Source organism: Garra rufa, chromosome 1 (assembly GCF_049309525.1).
Source record: "Garra rufa chromosome 1, GarRuf1.0, whole genome shotgun sequence".
NCBI classification, from domain to species: Eukaryota; Metazoa; Chordata; class Actinopteri; order Cypriniformes; family Cyprinidae; genus Garra; species Garra rufa.
In genome coordinates, this window is record NC_133361.1 from 15,266,138 (window position 1) to 15,283,479 (window position 17,342).

Here is a 17,342-nt window from a genome sequence, read left to right on the forward strand (position 1 = left end):
CATCTGGACAAAGAAGAAGACTTCTGGTCTTCTGTTTTATGGTCAGATGAAACAAAAATTGAATAGCTTGGCCACAATGATGTAGACTTCATTTGGTGTAAAAAAGGAGAAGCCTTCAACCCTAAGAACACCATCCCCACTGTCAAACATGGTGGTGGGAACCTAATGTTTTGTTTTGTTTTTAATCGGTGGACCAGGGAACCTGATCAAAGTAAATGGCACCATGAAAAAAGAGCAATACATCAAAATTCTCAACAACAACATCAGGCAGTCTGCAGAGAAATTTGGCCTTGGGCACCAGTGGACATTTCAGCACAATAATGACCCAAAACACAAGAAATGGTTAGCAGACAAAAACATTAACGTTTTGCAGTGGCCCAGCCAGAGTCCTGACTTAAATCCAGTTGAGAATCTGTGGAGGAAGCTAAAGATCAGGGTGATGGCAAGGAGACCCTCCAATCTGAAAGAGTTGGAGCTCATCACTAAAGATGAATTGGCAAAAATACCAGTGGAGACATGCAAAAAGCTGATCAGCAATTATTGAGAAGTGTTTGATTGCTGTAATAGCCAATAAAGGCTTTTCTGTTAATTATTGAGAAGGGTATGAATCATTTTGGACATGCCACTTTTTGTTCAAATGTAAATAAAAGATAAGTAATATTTTTTTACTCAATGATGCCTCTTATTATCTTCTGGGAGACATATCTGTCATTTCTAATCAAAAAAAAAACTTGCTGGTTGAATAAAAGTAACTTTAAGTCAAGGGTATGAATAAGGCCAAGGGTGTCACACCACAGTCTGTCCTCCTGATTTCCTGTTCTTGATTAGTTCTGTGATATCACCTGTGACTGGCTTGTTAGAGTGAGAGTGTGTGTATATTAAGACCTGCTTTAGTTTGTGACTTTGCTCAGTCTTGAAGTTCTTCTATCTGTAACATTTTGTTGAATGCTTGTTCTCTTGGGACCTATGCCTAGATAATTTAGAAGGCCTTTTTATCCAGATATTGACCTAGTTGTTTGGAAACTATTTTCTTTGGACTTTTTGTCTGCAAGTCTTTTTGGATGTGTACCTTCCTCAGCATTTGATACTTGATTTGTTGTGTATATTCAAGAAGGACTTTTAAGTAAAGACTTTCTTGTTTTGCCTCTTGAAAATTTCTGCAAATTTGGGTCCACACTGCTTTATAGTGTAGTGGTTAGCACTTTGAACTTTAAGCAACACATTCAATTCAATTCAATTTCAATTTCACTTTATTGTTGGAATTTCTTCCAAAAATTGTCTTTCATCCTATTTGCGTTTACTGCCTAACATTAATTCACACAATACACATTACACAATACAATACATTCACAGAAATACATGTCAATACAAATCCATCTACTGTTCAAATACTTAAGTACCCTCCGTTCCTCCGAATATTACTGCCTACTTTGACCCCCAATTCTGGTTAATTAGTTTTACTGACTGATGAACAAAAGATTTCCGCAATCTATTCATTCTAGCATATGGTACTCTCAGTCTTCTATTTGATGGCAAAAGTTGATATTCCTCATATAGAATATGGGAACAATCAGACATAATTTTACGTGTCAAGGACAGTATTTTTTTCTTGTACAACTCATGAAAACTTGGCTCAAGCATTTGACCCACAATCTTAGAACAGTTAGATATTAGTCTTGCCAGTCGAGCTTTAAATTGAACAGAAAGACAACTATACCATGCACATATTCCATATTGTACAACACTCTGTATTACAGACTGGAAAAACATGAGCAAAATCTGTTTATTTGCTCCAAAAGACCTTAGTCTCCTGAGGAAGTAAATAAGCTGTTGTACTTTACAGCAAACATACTCTATATGCACACTCCATGATAAAGCAGTGTCCACATAGACACCCAAGTATTTATATGCAGACACTATTTCAATCGGTGTATTATGTATAGTCACTTGTATTTGTTGCCCTTTCTCTGAAAGTCCAAAGATAATTGCCTTTGTCTTCTTTTCATTTATAACAAGTGAATTCCTCTCACACCATTCCACTAATCTATCTGTACACGACTGATGCATGCCAAAATCATCTTCAATCCCCAATAAAGACAATAGGACAGTATCATCTGAAAACTCCAATATATATTGTCACGGGGGAGAAAACACACAACAAGGTGGATAGTGAGCAAAAGCCCTGGAGGGTGGATTTTATTAAATAGTACGTGAAGAGGTGATGGGGAAATCAAGGTAAGTGTTGCTTTTGTGGCTGGTGCTCCTGTGAAGTCGTGGTGTCCAGGCTCGTGCTCGTGAAGGTGGGTGTCCAGGCGTGCTCAGTCGGGCTGTCGGTCACTCGCTGCCTTCTATGAGAGGAGAGACAAAGGATTAGAACCAGAACGTTCAGCATGAGACAGTCGTCTGTCGAAGTGTCTGTGGTGGCTTTTAAAGCCACTTGATGATCACCGGCAGCTGTGACCGATCAGCCCATGATGAGGACGTGCAGGTGTGCTGCGTTGGTTGCCAGGGCGACGCTGATGAGCCCAGAGAGACTCGTCACATCCCCCCCCCCCAAGCGTCGTTCTGGCCCTGGTAACGAGAGTAGACAGTAGGGGTGAGATAAGGGGTGGGTGGGGAATGACCCCTGACAGACCTGCAAAAGCTGTCCACATCCGTGAGAGTCCATCAGCGTTGGTGTTGGCGGCCCCGGCCCGATGTCGCACTTCAAAGTGGAAGTCCTGGAGCGCGAGGAACCAGCGGGTCACCCTGGCGTTGGTGTCCTTGGCCCGGGCCATCCACTGTAGGGGGGCATGGTCGGTCACCAGGGTGAACTTACGGCCGAGAAGGTAGTAACGCAGCTCCAGGACTTCCACTTTGAAGTGCGACATCGGGTCGGGGCCGCCAACGCCAACGCCGACGGACTCTCGCGGATGTGGACAGCTTTTTGCAGGTCTGTCAGGGGTCATTCCCCACCCACCCCTTATTTCACCCCTACTGTCTGCTCTCGTTCCCAGGACTAGGACGACGCTTGGGGGGGGGGGGGGGATGTGACGAGTCTCTCTGGGCTCATCAGCGTCGCCCTGGCAACCAACGCAGCACACCTGCACGTCCTCATCATGGGCTGATCGGTCCCAGCTGCCGGCGATCATCAAGTGGCTTTAAAAGCCACCACCAAGCACACTTCGAGAGACAACTGTCTCAATGCTGATCGTACTGGTTCTAATCCTTTGTCTCTTATCTCTCAGAAGGCAGTGAGTGACCGACAGCCCGTTTGAGCACGCCTGGACACCCACCTTCACGAGCACGAGGACAACACAGGAGCACCAGTCACGAGAGCACCACGAACTTTAATTCCCCCTTCACTTCAACACGTACTCCTTTTTAATAAAATCCACCCTCCGGGGCTTTTGTTCACCAGCCAGCCTTGTTGTGTGTTTTCTCCCCCGTGACAAACAGTACAACATATGCCAAAGACAGTTTTGAGTTTTAATGTAAGGTTTTATAACTTTCAAGTTGTCTTTTAACAGTTGTAATACTTTATTGCTCTAGTGCATGTGTTGAAACTCTGAAGTCTTGTTTATTGCTGCAGCATTTTAAGATTGTTATTCTGGCACTTTGAGAACAATTTTGTTATACAGCACTTTAAAAGCATTTGTGTTTTACTCCAGCAATTTAAAGGCATTACAAGATTTATAGGATTAAGATTTATGCCTGTCTTTTTGCCTTTCATTTCATTTAAATTTTATTTTATATATATTTTATTTAGAATTATTTTATTTTGATGAGTGGCGCAGTCCAAATTTTGCATTGCATGCTGACAGAAAATATGTCGCTTGGCAGAGTTGTCAAATAAATATTTTTCTGTAAAAATGACAGTCTTTTTTATTGTGTTTACAGTATGGTTTGCAATCTGTGTTTGATTTTTAAAGTGAAGGCCATACAGGAATCTGTGGAAGAAGTTTGAATGCAAGATTTAAAGCTGTAAATTAAAAGAAGAAAATTAAGTTGAACCAACTTAAAAAATTAAGGTAATTTGCTGCAAAGCTTTTTTGAGTTTACTGGACTTCAGGTCTGTAGTTCTCCCTACTCGTTTCTTAAAGTTCACTCAACCCCCTTTTTAACTTTAAACAAACTCATGATGACTAGTTAGATATACTTGCTGAGGAGGGTTAGACGTGCTCACTGAAGAAGGTATACCTAACTTAAACTAGTTTCAATCAACTTTCGACAATGATTTGGCATAACTTTAACTACGGAAGTTGAGTAAACTCAAAATTGCTTTGCAGCAAATTACCTTAATTTTTTAAGTTAACTCAACTTTTTATTTTTTACAGTGAAGTATCTAAATTGTCTTCCACTGATTTTAGGAGTTGTTTTACCACAATTTTCTCTAAGGTTTTCATAATAATAGGAGTTAGAGATATGGGCCGAAAATCACCCAATTCCTCTGCCCCCGATTTCTTTGGAAGAGGTATTACATGTGAAGTCTTCCACATATCAGGGATAACATGGGTGTCTAGCGACCTCTGAAAAATAGGCTGCCATACAGGTGCAAGCTCATCTGCAAAGTTTTTCAGAATGAATGCACTGAGATGATCTGGTCCTGTAGCCTTCCTCTGATTTAATTTTTTAAGAGTGCTCCTCACCTGTTCAACTGTAAGATCAATTCTGTCTGCCCACTCTGGTCTGACTGAATTAATAATACTTATATTCTGATCTAAAATATTCCCTTTATCAAATCTAGAGAAAATTTATTCAGATGATTTGCAAATACAGTCTCATTATCTACTACTAATGACTTCTGTGTAGCTGATAATCCTGTCATTCCCTTCATGGTGTCCCATACTTGTCTTGCACAATTGTTTTTAAAAGCTTTTTCCAGTTTTGACCTATATGCCATCTTTGCGTCTCGTATTTTCCCCTTTAACTCCTTTTCTAGACACTTTAATTGTTTTGTATCCTTATTCTTAAAAGCAATCTTTTTCAACTTCATCACATGTTTAGCATCCTTAGTTATGTACCTCTTATTATTTGGATAGATTTTTATCTCCTTAGTTGGTATCACTGATTGCACACAAAAATGTATATAGTCTGTTATTACTGTGGATATTTCATTTAGGGAGCCCTGATAAAACTCCTCCCATATAGTACAATCAAAACATGCTTTAAGTTGTTCAATGTTATCAAAAGACCAAACCCTGATCACTTTTTTTTTCTCTGGTTTACTGCTTTTCAGCTTGGATTTATAAATTGGTACAAGGTGCACCACATTGTGGTCAGAGTTTGCAATTGGTGATCTTATCCTTGACACATACGCACTATCTACATTTACAAAACATTTATCCAGTAGATTGTGGGTTCAAGACCAGTTCGCGAAAAAGGGTATGAATAATTTCGGGCTTGACTGTATCAGCTGATCTTATGTTTCCTGCTGTAATGATACATAACAAAAAATGTGTTGGAAGTTTGCACTGTACATGTATACAGGCATGTTAAGTGACTATACACTGGCATGATTGTTTTAATGCACCTGACCTTTTACTCATATCTGCTTTGTGTGCATCCAGGAAAGAAACAAAAGGAATTTTCTTCATAGATTAAACCAAACAATTAGCAAGTCCAATCAGTCACAGCAATACTGAGGTTTAAATTACTTTAATACAGTTTTAAAATCGTTCTCCATGTTACAGCTGTATTCTTTCACATGTTGCTTAATCGACAGTGATAAATAGTAAATTAACAAATCCTACTGTCTTCACAACAGAGACGTTTTGAAACGTTGTACAAACTCCATAAAAAAGTGTTACAGCAGAAATCAATTTACAGTCTCCATTGCTCCATTCTGACTTCAGCGCTGAGAGGTTTTCTTGTTAAAAAGCTGTGTTCATTGATAATTAATAGTTATCATTATGTTCCCACTTCCCCAAATGCCAGCATTAAAGATGCAGTCTTCCAAGTTCAGCCTAAAAACACACAACCGCTATTAGCTTCTAATATGAGATCCAAACCAAAATGGTACAAAAACCATGTACTATAATAAGAAACTCATTAAACCATACACTCATTTCCAGGTGATTGTGAAAGGCTTTTCAACAGTGAGAGATTGTGATGTTGCATCAAACTGCAACTCCTGAATCTGAAGGAGAGGAAGAGAGAGTGTATTAATTAATTATTAAATGTAATTTTTATATTTAAATTACAATTTACATTTTTAATGTTGTTTTATTTTGACTTTTTTGAAATACTACTTTTAGTTTAAGAGTATATATTTGCAGAAAGTGTCTTACTTGAGCGTTATATGTGAATTCCAAGTTGACGTCTGGCATCCCAGCCACACTCATGGTAACTTGAGTAACGGGTGCTGTTACACCCCACACCTTCACAAGACCCAGAGTCAACCTGTCGGCCTCGGCCAGACCATTAGTGGGAACCGTGCTGGTCAGAACACCCTATAAATACAAACACACAGCACAGCTGTTACACAAATGCATATTTACTGTATACATTACTGTTACATCCAGACAAATTACAGTAATTAATTTTTTTGGGGAGGGGGGGTGTAGTCAATTATCATAAAAAAATAATATCACAAAGCAAAAACTCTGATATATGAAATGCTTCTTGAGGTTCACTCACTTAGATCTGAATAGAATAGAATGAAAACAACTGAAAATTGTGATATTCCAGGAAATAGAGAATGGCCACAGATGGACAATCTTGGATGCCCTACTAGATTTAATGACTACAATCCAAATAAATCTGAAAGAACTGCACACACAGCTTTCTTCAAAACATGTGAACATACCGAAGACACACCGAAAGTTGTCAAGAGGTAAAGCTGATTCTGAACAGTATCTGTGAGGAGAAAGAAGAAAAAAAGATTAAGAGAAGAGCAAAAAAAGACCATTTTAAAAATTCTGCAACTAACATAAGGATACATGTTCAGAACACAGTTTTATTGCTTGCATTGCTGATGGGACCTTTTATTTAATTGTTACCAATAATAGCATTTACTATGAGGAAAAAGTAATAAATCCAACACAGGATCATCGGAAATACATGCCTCTGCTGCATCTACATTTTTTAAATCGCAAAACTATTGTAAAATAATATGTTTTGACATTTGCATTACATAACTAGCTTCATATATAGCTTTTCTGATTTCATAAACGTGCTCTGTAGCATACCCGGTAAAGCAGAAAAAAAAGAAAGCCAACTTAATAAAACATTGCCAGATTGACATTTCAGATAAAACCACATGCACTTTGAAAACACTGCAGAAATGTTGCCAGAGACATGTTTGTTCAATGGGTCTGGGCTGAAGAAATTATTAATGGAATTGTGATCAAGTTCAAATAAAACCATTAAATCCCTCATAATTCCCATTCCTATACACATACAAACAAATATAACTTACCAATTCCCTCTCCGTCATCCCAGAAAAAGGATCCTCGTGCTGAACCGTCATCATCAAGAGCAACAAGAAGACCCAGAGGATTTCGACGACTACAAGAAAAAATAAAAACATTACTGTTTGTGCAGGAAGTAAGACTGAAAACCTTTTGAAAGTGGGAAAAAAATACTCTGCAACATTAGAAAAATGCCACATATTTGAATAAGGACGCAGATTGGCTTCTTCACCTGAATTGTGTGTTGGTCTCTGGTTTCTGCCAAGGCAGGATGTGTCCTCCTCTCACATGCAGGTTGATTTTCTCTAGTGGTGCATTCATGTCCAAAAACTGTCCTCGCACTCCAACAACTTCACCCTGGTTTATAAATCACAAACAAGCAGATTAGAGAACCCAATAATGAGGGCAAATTTTATATATTTTTTTTTTGTTTAAAGCCATATGCGTTATGCAATGCATTACTTGACATACTACTGAAATATTGCTAATAAAGATTTGCATGCTTACTTGCATGCTGATAAAATGCTTACCGTGTGGTAATCGTACCAGCGGGCGTTTGGCACGTAGCCTCTGACCACAGTAACACCCTTCACACACAAAAAAAAATGTTAATGGTTAGTTGTATTCCTTTTGGTACTGTTTTTTAGTAGCACCATTTTCATTTTTATTCAGTATTTCATTTTATTCAACCTATCGGTTGGTTAATTGAGTTGGTTAACTCACTCACATCATTAACACATCCCCTTCACACAGATGCTTTTCCCTCTACATTTAAACAAGCTCGTATGACCCCTCTACTAAAGAACCTAACCCTTAAGCCATCTCTACATATCAACTACAGACCGGTTTCTCTGCTTCCTTTCATTGCAAAAACACTTGAACGAGCTGTGCTCAACCAAGTCTCAACCTTTCTCACACAGAACAACCTTCTGGACAGCAACCAGTCCGGTTTGAGAAGTGGACATTCAACTGAGACTGCCTTGATCTCAGTTGTTAAAGCTCTAAGACTGGCAAGAGCGGATTCCAAATCATCAATACTTATGGAACTGGAACTGTCCACTGCTTTTGACACGGTTAACCACCAGATCCTCCTGTCAACCCTACTGGCAAAGGGTATCTCAGGAAACACAGTCCAGTAGTTTGAATTTTACATCTTAGACAGGTCCTTCAAGATTTCTTGGAGATGTGTGGTATCCAAGTCGCAACATCTAGCTACTGGAGTACCTCAGGGCTATGATCTTGGACCACTTCTCTTCTCTGTCTACATGGTATCACTAGGTTTTTTCATTCAGAAAATCACTCAACTCTACCTCTCATTCCTTCCTGATGATTCGATGATAGCTGCTCGAATGTCAGCTTGTCTATCTGACATTTCTTGCAGGATGAAGGACCAACATCTTGTGTTGGTCTCAATTCAACCTTGCCACGACAGAAATGCTTGTGGTTCCATCAAACCCATCATTTCATCACAATTTCATTATCCAGTTAGGGACAATGAACATAACTCAACTGACTTTCACAGACCACATTGCTAAAACTTCCCGGTAATGCAGATTTGCTTTATTTAACATCAGGAAGATTAGGCCCTTTTTTTCGGAACATGCTTCACAACTCATTGTTCAAGCTCTTGTTCTGTCCAGGCTGGAGTATTGCAATGTCCCTTTGCCTAAATTCCTTACTTCAGACTTATGTGCCCTCTAGAAGCATGCATTCTGCAAGTGAATGGCGCATTATTGCGCCATCCCAAAGAGGCACAAAATCACTTTTTATGGACTTTCTCATATAATGTACCCTCCTGGTAGAATGACCTGCCCAACTCAATTCAAACAGCTGAGTCCTTAGCCATCTTCAAGAATCTCTTTCATCTTTATTTGACCCTCTAACTCTAGCACTCTCTATTCAAATTCTATTCTTTATAAAAAATAAAGATAAAAAAAACTTGCCCTTTTAGACTTATACTCTTATTCATTTACTTACTTTACTTACTTACTCTTTCATAAGTCGCTTTGGATGAAAGTGTCTGCTAAATGTCTTTGTAATTGTAATGTAAATTGGTTATCAGACGGCCAATGCAGTACAAAGTAGTTAACAGTATTTGTAAAATTTCTAAAGTTATGTGAGCAACCTCAAAACCTGAAGTAAGCTACTGGATATTTTGTCTTGTAGCGTGAACATTGTTAAGTTGTTTTTGAGTTCATACCGGGTCCAAAGCAGGTGTGATGAGAAGGGCGGGACCCCAGAGGAACTGCCTGTCGATGGTCCATGTGTTTGCATCTGTGACGAACCTACAATACAGAACATGATCTAAACAACACATGCACATGCACATGCAGATCATAATATAAAAGCACAAAAAGTACAGAAAAGAGAGAGGATTACAACATGAAATGAACAACATGAGAAAAATTAGATATTAAATAATTTAAATGATTTTCATGTTTTTTTATGACCTATTGAAAAATATGAGTGTTGGTGGACACTCACTCGTGCAGCAGCGGTCTGACCACAGTGTTTCCGTGAGCGTGAGCTTCATACATCAGTGTGTACAGATACGGCAGGAGGGTGTAGCGAATATTCAGCACATCACGAGAGATAGCAGCAAACTCCGGTCCCCAGGCCACTGGATCCTGCCTCTGTCAAAGATCACGAAACTCATCAGATTATGACCATTCAGCTCTTCTGAGGAAAACGTTTATGGAATCTCATGCAAATTATAATGTGATGTAAACTACCTGGCCTCATGACAAAAACGTACCTGGGGACACTTTTTTAGTGAGACGCGAAATACATACAAATAAATACATATCACCGCAGTTTCCAAAAGAAATTAACACTAGAGGCAGTAAAACTCTGACACCTTTTATTCCTCTATCACAAAGTATGATTTACAGAGTTTGAGTAAGCATATTTTTTTACAAAATTGCTTTAAGAATATTATATTATGACTATGCTGGGTGATTTGAAAATGATTTTGATGATGATTTTGAATGTCAGTGTGACATATCTATGGGTTTTCGAAATCGGTAGGGTTGTTCAGTAGCTCACGCAGTATGGAGATTTACTTGAGAGGTGAAGAGCTCTATTTCGAATCCTGTGTAACTATGGTACGACGAAACAGATTAAATCCACACACAAGGAAGATTCAAATGGTGTCAACAAATGCATTTTATATTGGATGTTGCATTTGTTAATACTATCAGGTAGTTTTCAGGTTGGGTTTAGTGTAGGGCTTATTTGTAATGGGGCGTTCACATCAGACACGACTTGCGTGAATAAATCACATTATTCATGCATAGTTGGACACATTTTGAGTTTCAAAATTTGCGTGTGAAATTTACTTCACAACAGGCGCAAATGGGTCATGCTCCAGTCTCGTTGCGAAATGGCTGACATAGATTTTGTTGAGAGTGTACCTGTGCTTTATGTGTTATTAAAAGTTGAAAAATGGCGTAGACGTTCGGCGCCATATCTGGGTCCATCAGATCCTTCAGAGGTGCACCCAGCTTGACATTCTCACTCACAATCTTCCAAGCAAGATCCTTTTTATTCCTCATCTCTGGGTATGCACATACAGCGATAATGATTTTTTCCTTTTTTGTTGTTTCGAATTTCTGCCTCTGCTCGCTACGCTGTAATCACGTCACTACTAGAGCAAGCACCTGATTGTTAACGCTGCGCAAATATTCTCCTAAATTCAGATTTTGTTCAGATTTCACGTTTTATGCACCTTACTACGATAGAGAATTCACTTTTATCAACAGTCCCTGAATATTTGAACTCTGAACTGCCGCAATTCGTACCAATATCAACATGATAAAAATGTGGCAGGGATCACGTCTTTTTCGAACTGCCGCAAAATCTGCAGTAAGCTACATAAAAACAGTGCTGCAAAAAAGTACCCAGAGGTATGTTTTTTTATATGACTTGGTTGAATGGAAAACATGAGTGCTTTTAAAAGGGAAAAAACTGTCCATAAATAAGGTGATGTGTGTGTTCTTACTGGCATGTTGATGGTGTTGTGGTTTCTGGAGAACGGGTAGAAAGCTCCGAGCTGCATCCAACGCAGGCACATCTCGTATTCGGCATGGTTAAAGAAGCCACAGATATCAGCACCGGTCTGGAATACAAGTAGAAAAGAAAGTGAGAAAAAAATAAAATAATAATCTCTGTAAAAATAGGATCACTAGAGCTAACACCAAAACATTAATAAATAAACTCTCTCATCAGTTCACATAAATCAACTAAAGCATTGTTTAATAGGAAATAAAGCACAAATGAAAAATCAACAGCAAGTGCTGTGGCAGAACAAAAGAGGCACTTACATAAGGCACACCAAATAAGCTGAACTCCATCATGCCTGAAAGACAGAAATAGAGAGGGAGTTTGTTTTTCATGTATGTTTATACACTGAACTCCACAGTTGATAAAGTAGCCATCCAACAAAACATACCATGTTTTAAAGAAGGACATGTGTCAAAAACAAAAGTATAAGGACAAACTAGATTTTCACCGACCCCAAACTTTTGAATGATATTGTATACTAAATATGAGCACCAGTGATGCTTATCCTCCCATGAACCACCAATTAATAAGCACCATCATACCTATGATGGACTTCAGAAGCTGGTCCCAGGCGGAGTAGTTGTCTCCCAGCCAATGTCCTGCCCAGCGACCGCTAGATGGATATGTTGAACGGGTGATTACCACACCTCTCTTTCCAGTGGTACTATGCAAAGCACTGTGAAATACACACACAACAATTAAAACTCCAGAACAACCAATAAATAAATAAAGCTGTGAATATGGAAGAACAGAAAACTCACTCATAAGTGGGTTTCGTGTGAGCCCAGCCGTACAAGTTGTGGACGTCATAATGCTTGACACGTGTGCCATCGGCAAGGATCTGCTCGCTGTTCATGCATAAAGTCTTATGGTTCAGACCTCTATGCATGGACTCCAGTGCTGGGAAAAGATCACACACATGCATAAGACAAATTCATTTTGGGCAGAGTCCAAACCATTATGGTTTAGCCTCTCCCCCCAATTAAGTTAATATAAACATGCTATTAGTCGACTAATGGCTTAACTAAGCGACTACCAGTCGAACAACAAAAATCTTTCATTGGAGGCTTAGTAAATGTTGTCCATTGTGTTATAAAATTTCTGTAGCCAAGGATGCACTCATCAGAACTTACGGGGCATGTATGGAGGATTTTCCAAAGCTGGATCTCCTAGACACTGCTCTCCGACGGTGCCATGCACGAAACTGGCCGGCTCATTCATGTCCTTCACAAAGGAAAACACAGTGACAGTGTTCTCATTCAATGACTCCAAAGGAGAAAACTGTGACGATTTGCAAATAAGCGTAGAAACTGATATGGCTAGAGTTTCAAGAGCAACAATGAGATGTCCTCAAAGATCTTGTACAATTTCATTCCAACATGAAAAATGACAAAAACAAAGCACTCACAATCCAAAGTCCATCAAACTTCATGACGTTGTTGTAAAAGTCTTTAATTTGTTGTGCCCACCACTCTGCAGTACTGGTCCTGAAGAAATCAGGGAATGCCACGAAAGCTCTGAACAGCTTAAAGTTTAAAAGAAAGAAACATTAAGTTGGACAAGGTGATTTAATCCATACTACACCGGATTGCATATTACAACAGTGCTCTGGTTAGATTGGCTAAGTTTGAGTTTGTTTACTACACAAAGTAATACAGCACAATACTAGTATGTGCTCATTGGCTGATGGTGTGTCTTTTACATGCTGATTGGTCAGCAGTGTCTATGATATCACAGTCATCTCTTGCAAGTATACCTCATGGCACTGATGATTTCAATATGAATAGACTTGCATATGGGGGAACAAGAGAGAAGATTTCAAATTCTGTGATTAAAGAGAGATAGAAAGTTAGATACCCTAACTTGAGTATCCCAGTCCAAAGAATTGTCCACGGTAACATTGGGATAATCAGGCCACACCTATGACAGACAGAAACAATAGCTAAAACCAACGGTTCAGTTTAAAATAGAAAAGTTAAGGACTTGAGGAATACAGCATAACAAAATTGTTCTAAGGAACTGTCAACAAAACTATGATGACTCAGTTCATGTTTCCGTTTGTCATACCTTTCCCCACACAATTTCACTGCTCAGCGCAGGAGGCCATTTGATGAAAACATCTTTTTCAATCCCGGTGTCAAACGCAGGGTAGGTGCCTTTAGTCTCATTGGCTGCTATCGCAGGGTCCTGAAGCATACAAATAAATAAGGCATATTTGGTATAGAATACTACATTTCACTGAATGTTTTGGGCCAGAACAACACTGATTAGACCAGACTGCACCAATCTATATATATACCATATATATATACCATTTTAGAAAATTTATTTTTCCAGTAATTAAAAATTGTTCATACCAAAATGAAGATGAAACGCATGCCCTCAGACCTCATGCGGTCAACCAGAGTAGGCAGGCCCTTGAAGTTCACTTGGTCCAGCGTGAAGTCCATTTGCCTCTCCATGTAGTCAATGTCTGCATACTGAATATCCTGTAGGAGATCAAATTTCAAATTTTCTGATTAGTAAAATTGCATGTGAAGTTCCAAGACTGAGTCATTTAGTGCAATGCTTTGAAACATTATAGCCCAGACTGTGCTCTGCGAATCCATGTTTTCATTGTTATATGTTAGGGGCGCAATTACAAATCTTCTATGCAGAATTTCCAAAACACAAATAAAGAAGAAACCAAAACAACAGATGCTTCTACATGTAATCTAACACAATCGTCAGACATAAAACAGCATCAAAACAACAGATATGTAAAACTGTGTAACGTTATGGAATAAAATGTCGACCCATGAAGAGATAAAAATGACTCTCAAGCTTTGGGGTGTTGATCAAATTAACTTTTAATGAATTTTCATGAATAGTCTTTTTTTAAGCAAATGTTTATTGATTATTGATATATCATCACTGAAGTTGCTCATCAGTGCAAAATAACTGATAATAACAGGTATTTAAAGTGAGAAATCAAGTTCTAATTTGAGTTCTGTAGGTCAGTGAGAGTGACATAATTGTGTTTATTGTTAGATTCAGGGGGAGACTGCAAGACAAGCACACAGTAAAAGATAAGATGGCTTACATAAGGAATTTTAGCAGCTTTCATGTCGTTGTAAAGACTTGCGATCTCTGCATCGTTGGAATAGCCGTAGCGACAAAGCTGGAACCCAAGCGACCAATAGGCTGGAAGAACTGGGCGGCCGATTATCTGTCAAGCAAAACACAGAAAAAAATATTTGATATTTAATGCAAATATATTTTAAAACATACATATTCAAGTGGCTTAGGAGAATCGATTGGCCCCTTTTGTCTATGTGATAAGCCGTCTTCCTTCAGATAAATATCTGTGCAGTTTATTAGACTCCAGCTGCCAAACCTCATCACATATACACAAACACACCTCAGTGTACTGCTGAACCACTTCTTCTGGAGTGGGTCCCATCACCATGTAGAAGTCCAAGATACCCCCAATGGTGCGGAAGGTCAGAGCTGGAGTAGGCATGAACGTTACATCTAAGAGCAAAAGAGAAAAGCAGGGTTATCCTTACAGACATTTACAGTCTCTGAACGGCAATAGTTAGTGTATTCCTTCCATCCCAGTCAATATTACTAATCCAATGGGCAAAGTTTCTGACGATGTTTACATTGCAACAATTAAAAGGATTTAGATGGAGACATTTGTATTTCTCTTCATGTAATGAACTTCAATGGTGCCCCCAAGTTTGAGTTTCCAAAATGCAGTTTAAAAGCAGGCTAAAAGAGCTCTAAATGATCCTAGTGAAGGAAGAAGGGTCTTATCTAGCGAGACGATCTGTTATTTTCCAAACAAATTCACTATTTATGTACTTTCTAACCTTAAACGCCTGTCTTTTCTATGTCTGCGTGAACTCCCATCTCGTTTTCTTCCCCGACTTCAAAATTGTCCTACATCACGACAGAAGTCTTGACCCAGTGTTTATAAAGTGAACATGCAAAGAAGATCAAATAAAAAATAAAACAGCAATGTTGGACAATTTTGAAGTTGAAGAAGAAACCGAGATGGGAGTTTTTTAATATACGATAACTGTATTGACCCGGATTACACAGACTACGTATGCGCAACGCTGAGTCAAGACAAGATGAGCATTTGAGGTAAAAAAGTACATAAATAGTCAATTTGTTTAAAGATTGACCAATCGCTTCACTAGATAAGACCCTTCTTTCTTGGCTGGGATCGTTTAGAGCCCTTTGAAGCTGTGTTTAAACTGCATTTTGGAAGTTCAAACTGGGGGGCACCATTGAAGTCCACTATTTGGAGATAATTCCTGAAATATTTGTTTCAAGAAACATAATTTCTTTACAACTGAAGAAAGAAAGACATGAACATCCTGAATGGCAAAGCGGTGAGTAAATTTTCTGTAAATTTTTGTTCTGAAAGTGAACTAATGGTTTAAGGTTGTCCAGTTTACAAGTACAGTAAGGAAGTAAAAACTTTCAGTACTGGCTTTTGGTCTTCGCCTATTTGTATATTTAGCACAGGTTGAAGCCGCCAGGTCCAAGTGAGATACGAATGTTTAGCGTGTGTGATTTTACTCACCCATGGCATTGCTGTTTTGCAGGAAGATGCCGTGAGCGCTTTGTGATTTCTCCAGGCTCATGTAGAAGGGATGGAGTCCGTAACTGTTCAGCTTATACTGCAGATGAGAAGAAAATTAATTTGAGTTTAAGTCTGGGATGCAGTTTCGGTTGTCCTCAGTGTTAAACTGATTATCAAATTGATTGCTGCTTAAACCAGGGTCAAACTAAACACTAAAGCCAGTAATAACATGAAAGACAATCCATCATGCAGGAAGGCTTGTAAAACATCACCATCAGTTCTCAAACTCACCCCTGGGGGCTGGTCTTTGGCAAACAGGCCGTATTTGTTGTAGTTAAGGTTATGTTTGAAGGTGGGTTTCTCTGTTTCACCAACACCGTACACATAGTCTGAGGGCAGGAGTGTAGTGATCTGAAGGAGCTGATTGGAGAATGTGAAACCTGGCACAGCAGAGTCCCAGCTGGAGAAAAAGAGAGCGAGAGAATGCTATTTAATACTCTTTGAATTCTATTAGTAAAGACAAATCTTGTGACCGTTGTTGCTTTTGGGAAACACCCCAGAGCAATTCCTCTACAAAACCGCTTCTTTGCTGCTTTCTACAACTACTAAATTTTGCCAGAAAGAACTCTCTGGACTTCATGTTAGCAGAGAGATTCAGGAGTGTTACTCACATAACTTCTTCTGTGCCCTTTCTGATCACTTGGATCCCGAATGGATTGTTCTTGATTTGAACCCTATACAGTCTGTTGTTTTCATCTGTCTCTGGTGTTGGTGGCAGGTTGAGGGGAACGGGCACCTCATAGCGAGCATTGTTTGGGTCAAAGATCTACATGAATAGAACCAAAATCAGTTGTACTCTTAATCTCAGTCTTAAATGTAATAATTTCCCTTATATATTTATATCAGTTAAAATTTTGGTGTCAATTCAAATCAATTTAAAATGCATCAATGGACATGAATTTTCACAATAACAACGATAGTAAAATGACCACATTATTGCCAAAGGTACCTCTCTGAACCTCTTAAAGCAACTGCAAAAGGCATTAATATCAACTAAATTAATAAAAGCATACCTTCCAACGTAGGCTTTTTCCGCTAAGGAATGTAATTTCCACACGGAGTGTGTCGATGTCTGGAGATTGAGGAAGTTGACTTGGGAAATTGGTGTTGCGCTCTATATCTACGGTGATGCCACTTGCGGTTTCAACCACGTTTTTGGTGATGTAGCCATGGGTATCAGCGTAAAAACACCAGGGCTCATTGGGAAAATCTGAAGGCTACATAAGAGAATAAAAGCATTTGGAGCTGATGTG

General features: G+C 38.9%; 2 protein-coding genes across 3 annotated transcripts in view; both read right to left on the reverse strand.

Annotated features, from left to right (window-relative positions):
- Positions 1–2,948, reverse strand: part of LOC141289750 (alpha-2-macroglobulin-like) — a 17,932-nt gene extending 14,984 nt beyond the window's left edge. Inside the window, exon 1 of the mRNA XM_073821967.1 lies at positions 2,805–2,948. Coding sequence (XP_073678068.1) covers positions 2,805–2,948 — 144 coding nt within the window. The remainder of the gene's footprint in view (positions 1–2,804) is intronic.
- Positions 2,949–5,621: 2,673 nt separating this feature from the next.
- LOC141331347 (sucrase-isomaltase, intestinal-like) overlaps positions 5,622–17,342 on the reverse strand; it is a 30,427-nt gene continuing 18,706 nt past the window's right edge. Inside the window, exons 25-48 of one of the 2 annotated variants that reach the window (XM_073836386.1) lie at positions 17,103–17,306; positions 16,701–16,855; positions 16,321–16,489; positions 16,030–16,126; positions 14,854–14,966; positions 14,536–14,661; positions 13,811–13,942; positions 13,521–13,640; positions 13,311–13,373; positions 12,862–12,978; positions 12,587–12,677; positions 12,215–12,353; positions 11,996–12,129; positions 11,714–11,748; positions 11,392–11,508; positions 9,876–10,024; positions 9,592–9,676; positions 7,922–7,978; positions 7,624–7,748; positions 7,400–7,488; positions 6,788–6,837; positions 6,270–6,431; positions 6,042–6,118; positions 5,622–5,945 (exon numbers count right to left, since the gene is read on the reverse strand). In XM_073836386.1, coding sequence (XP_073692487.1) covers positions 6,044–6,118; positions 6,270–6,431; positions 6,788–6,837; positions 7,400–7,488; positions 7,624–7,748; positions 7,922–7,978; positions 9,592–9,676; positions 9,876–10,024; positions 11,392–11,508; positions 11,714–11,748; positions 11,996–12,129; positions 12,215–12,353; positions 12,587–12,677; positions 12,862–12,978; positions 13,311–13,373; positions 13,521–13,640; positions 13,811–13,942; positions 14,536–14,661; positions 14,854–14,966; positions 16,030–16,126; positions 16,321–16,489; positions 16,701–16,855; positions 17,103–17,306 — 2,604 coding nt within the window. In that variant the 3' untranslated portion in view covers positions 5,622–5,945; positions 6,042–6,043. Of the gene's footprint in view, positions 6,119–6,269; positions 6,432–6,787; positions 6,838–7,399; positions 7,489–7,623; positions 7,749–7,921; positions 7,979–9,591; positions 9,677–9,875; positions 10,025–11,391; positions 11,509–11,713; positions 11,749–11,995; positions 12,130–12,214; positions 12,354–12,586; positions 12,678–12,861; positions 12,979–13,310; positions 13,374–13,520; positions 13,641–13,810; positions 13,943–14,535; positions 14,662–14,853; positions 14,967–16,029; positions 16,127–16,320; positions 16,490–16,700; positions 16,856–17,102; positions 17,307–17,342 lie in introns of both variants that reach the window. The other variant, XM_073836378.1, reaches the window with a different exon arrangement.